The sequence below is a fragment of the Austrofundulus limnaeus genome, unplaced genomic scaffold (assembly GCF_001266775.1).
Source record: "Austrofundulus limnaeus strain Quisiro unplaced genomic scaffold, Austrofundulus_limnaeus-1.0 Scaffold0, whole genome shotgun sequence".
NCBI lineage: Eukaryota > Metazoa > Chordata > Actinopteri > Cyprinodontiformes > Rivulidae > Austrofundulus > Austrofundulus limnaeus.
This window is the reverse complement of record NW_013952402.1, coordinates 812,192-813,651: the sequence shown is the minus strand read 5'-3', so window position 1 is coordinate 813,651 and position 1,460 is coordinate 812,192. Positions and strand designations below refer to the sequence as shown.

The following is a 1,460-nucleotide window of genomic DNA, read 5'->3' as shown; positions in this document are numbered from 1 at the left end:
TAGAATAGAATAGAATAGAATAGAATAGAATAGACTTTATTGTCCCGCCGTGGGGAAATTCGGGCGTCACAGCAGCATCAGTACAGAGGTTCACAGAATAGAATAGAATAGAATAGAATAGAATTTATTGTCCCGCAGAGGGGAAATACAGGTGTCACAGCAGCATCAGCACAGAGGTTCACACACTGGTTTACAAACTATAAAGCAGGGATAGTCAAYGCTGGTCCTCGAGGTCCGCAGCCCTGCATGTTTTACTTGTTTCTCTGCTCCAACACACCTGATTTGAATGAAGAGTCAGGCTTCTGCAGAACCTGGAAGAGGTAATTCACCGGCTGAATCCAGTGTGTTAGAGAAGGGAAAAAAGTAAAACATGCAGGGCTGTGGACCTCGAGGACCAGCTTTGACTATCCCTGCTATAGACAATGCACACAAAACGAAATTACCACTAACTAGCAATGATACTACTACTAACAATAAAAATATAATGGACTATGCAAGAACAAAAAAAAGATGTTTTGTTTTAGATATACTTACCTATCAGAATTTGATATTAGGAATTAGAATTTGCCTGTTTTCAGTGCAAAACAATCGCAACAAACTATTGACTGTAAAGTATCACAGTGCAGACAAGAAATACAGATGTGCATTATTTTAAAGGTCAAATGGGCAATAACAGAGCATATGATTGCTCTGATTGGTAACACAAATGAGTGGTAGTGCAAATGATTGTTCAGATGACTAATGACAATGAATAATAACAGTACAATAATAACAGTAATAATGATAATTTTGTTTGTATTACAATTTCAGTGTTCAAGTGGTGTGTTTTTTTAGGTTACGTTTCTCCACTTTTACCACCTCCCAAGCATGTTGTACTTTCCATTTAGTCAGGTGTAAAAGTGCACTACAAATCTACATTTTATTATGTGACTGATTAAACAGAAATAAATTTACTGCAAACAGTAATATAATTAAAGTCAATTCCACCCTTCCTATGGTGTGATCCTCACCTGAGAGTTTCCAGTTTGCAGTGTGGACTCTTCAGTCCAGCAGCTAGAAGCTTCACTCCTGAATCCTGCAGGTTGTTGTTACTCAGGTCCAGTTCTCTGAGACTGGAGAACTGGGAGCTGAGAACTGAGGACATAGCTTCACAGCTTCTCTCTGAGAGATCACAGTAATTCAGTCTGAGGAGACATTGATGAGGGAAGAAAATTGCTAAATTGAAGTGTTCAAAAACTGACAAATTTTAAAATTTCATTATTATTTTTTGCAATGCACCGTAATGAAACTGATTTTATATTGCCATTGGGTAAACAGATTTTTGAATTGTAAAATCATTAAGTTTGAGATCTTTGAGAACCAACATAAATCCAACAAAAGGAGGTGGTTTTAAGATTTCTGCTGGTACACTGGTACAGGAATAGGAACAGGAATAAAAAACTAAGCCCCCATCCCCCACC

General features: G+C 37.7%; 1 protein-coding gene across 1 annotated transcript in view; it reads right to left on the bottom strand.

Moving 5' to 3' along the window:
- Positions 1-1,460, bottom strand: part of LOC106528812 (protein NLRC3) — a 21,537-nt gene that overhangs the window by 1,738 nt on the left and 18,339 nt on the right. Inside the window, exon 6 of the mRNA XM_014027584.1 lies at positions 1,011-1,184. Within this exon, the coding sequence (XP_013883038.1) occupies positions 1,011-1,184 (174 nt within the window). The remainder of the gene's footprint in view (positions 1-1,010; positions 1,185-1,460) is intronic.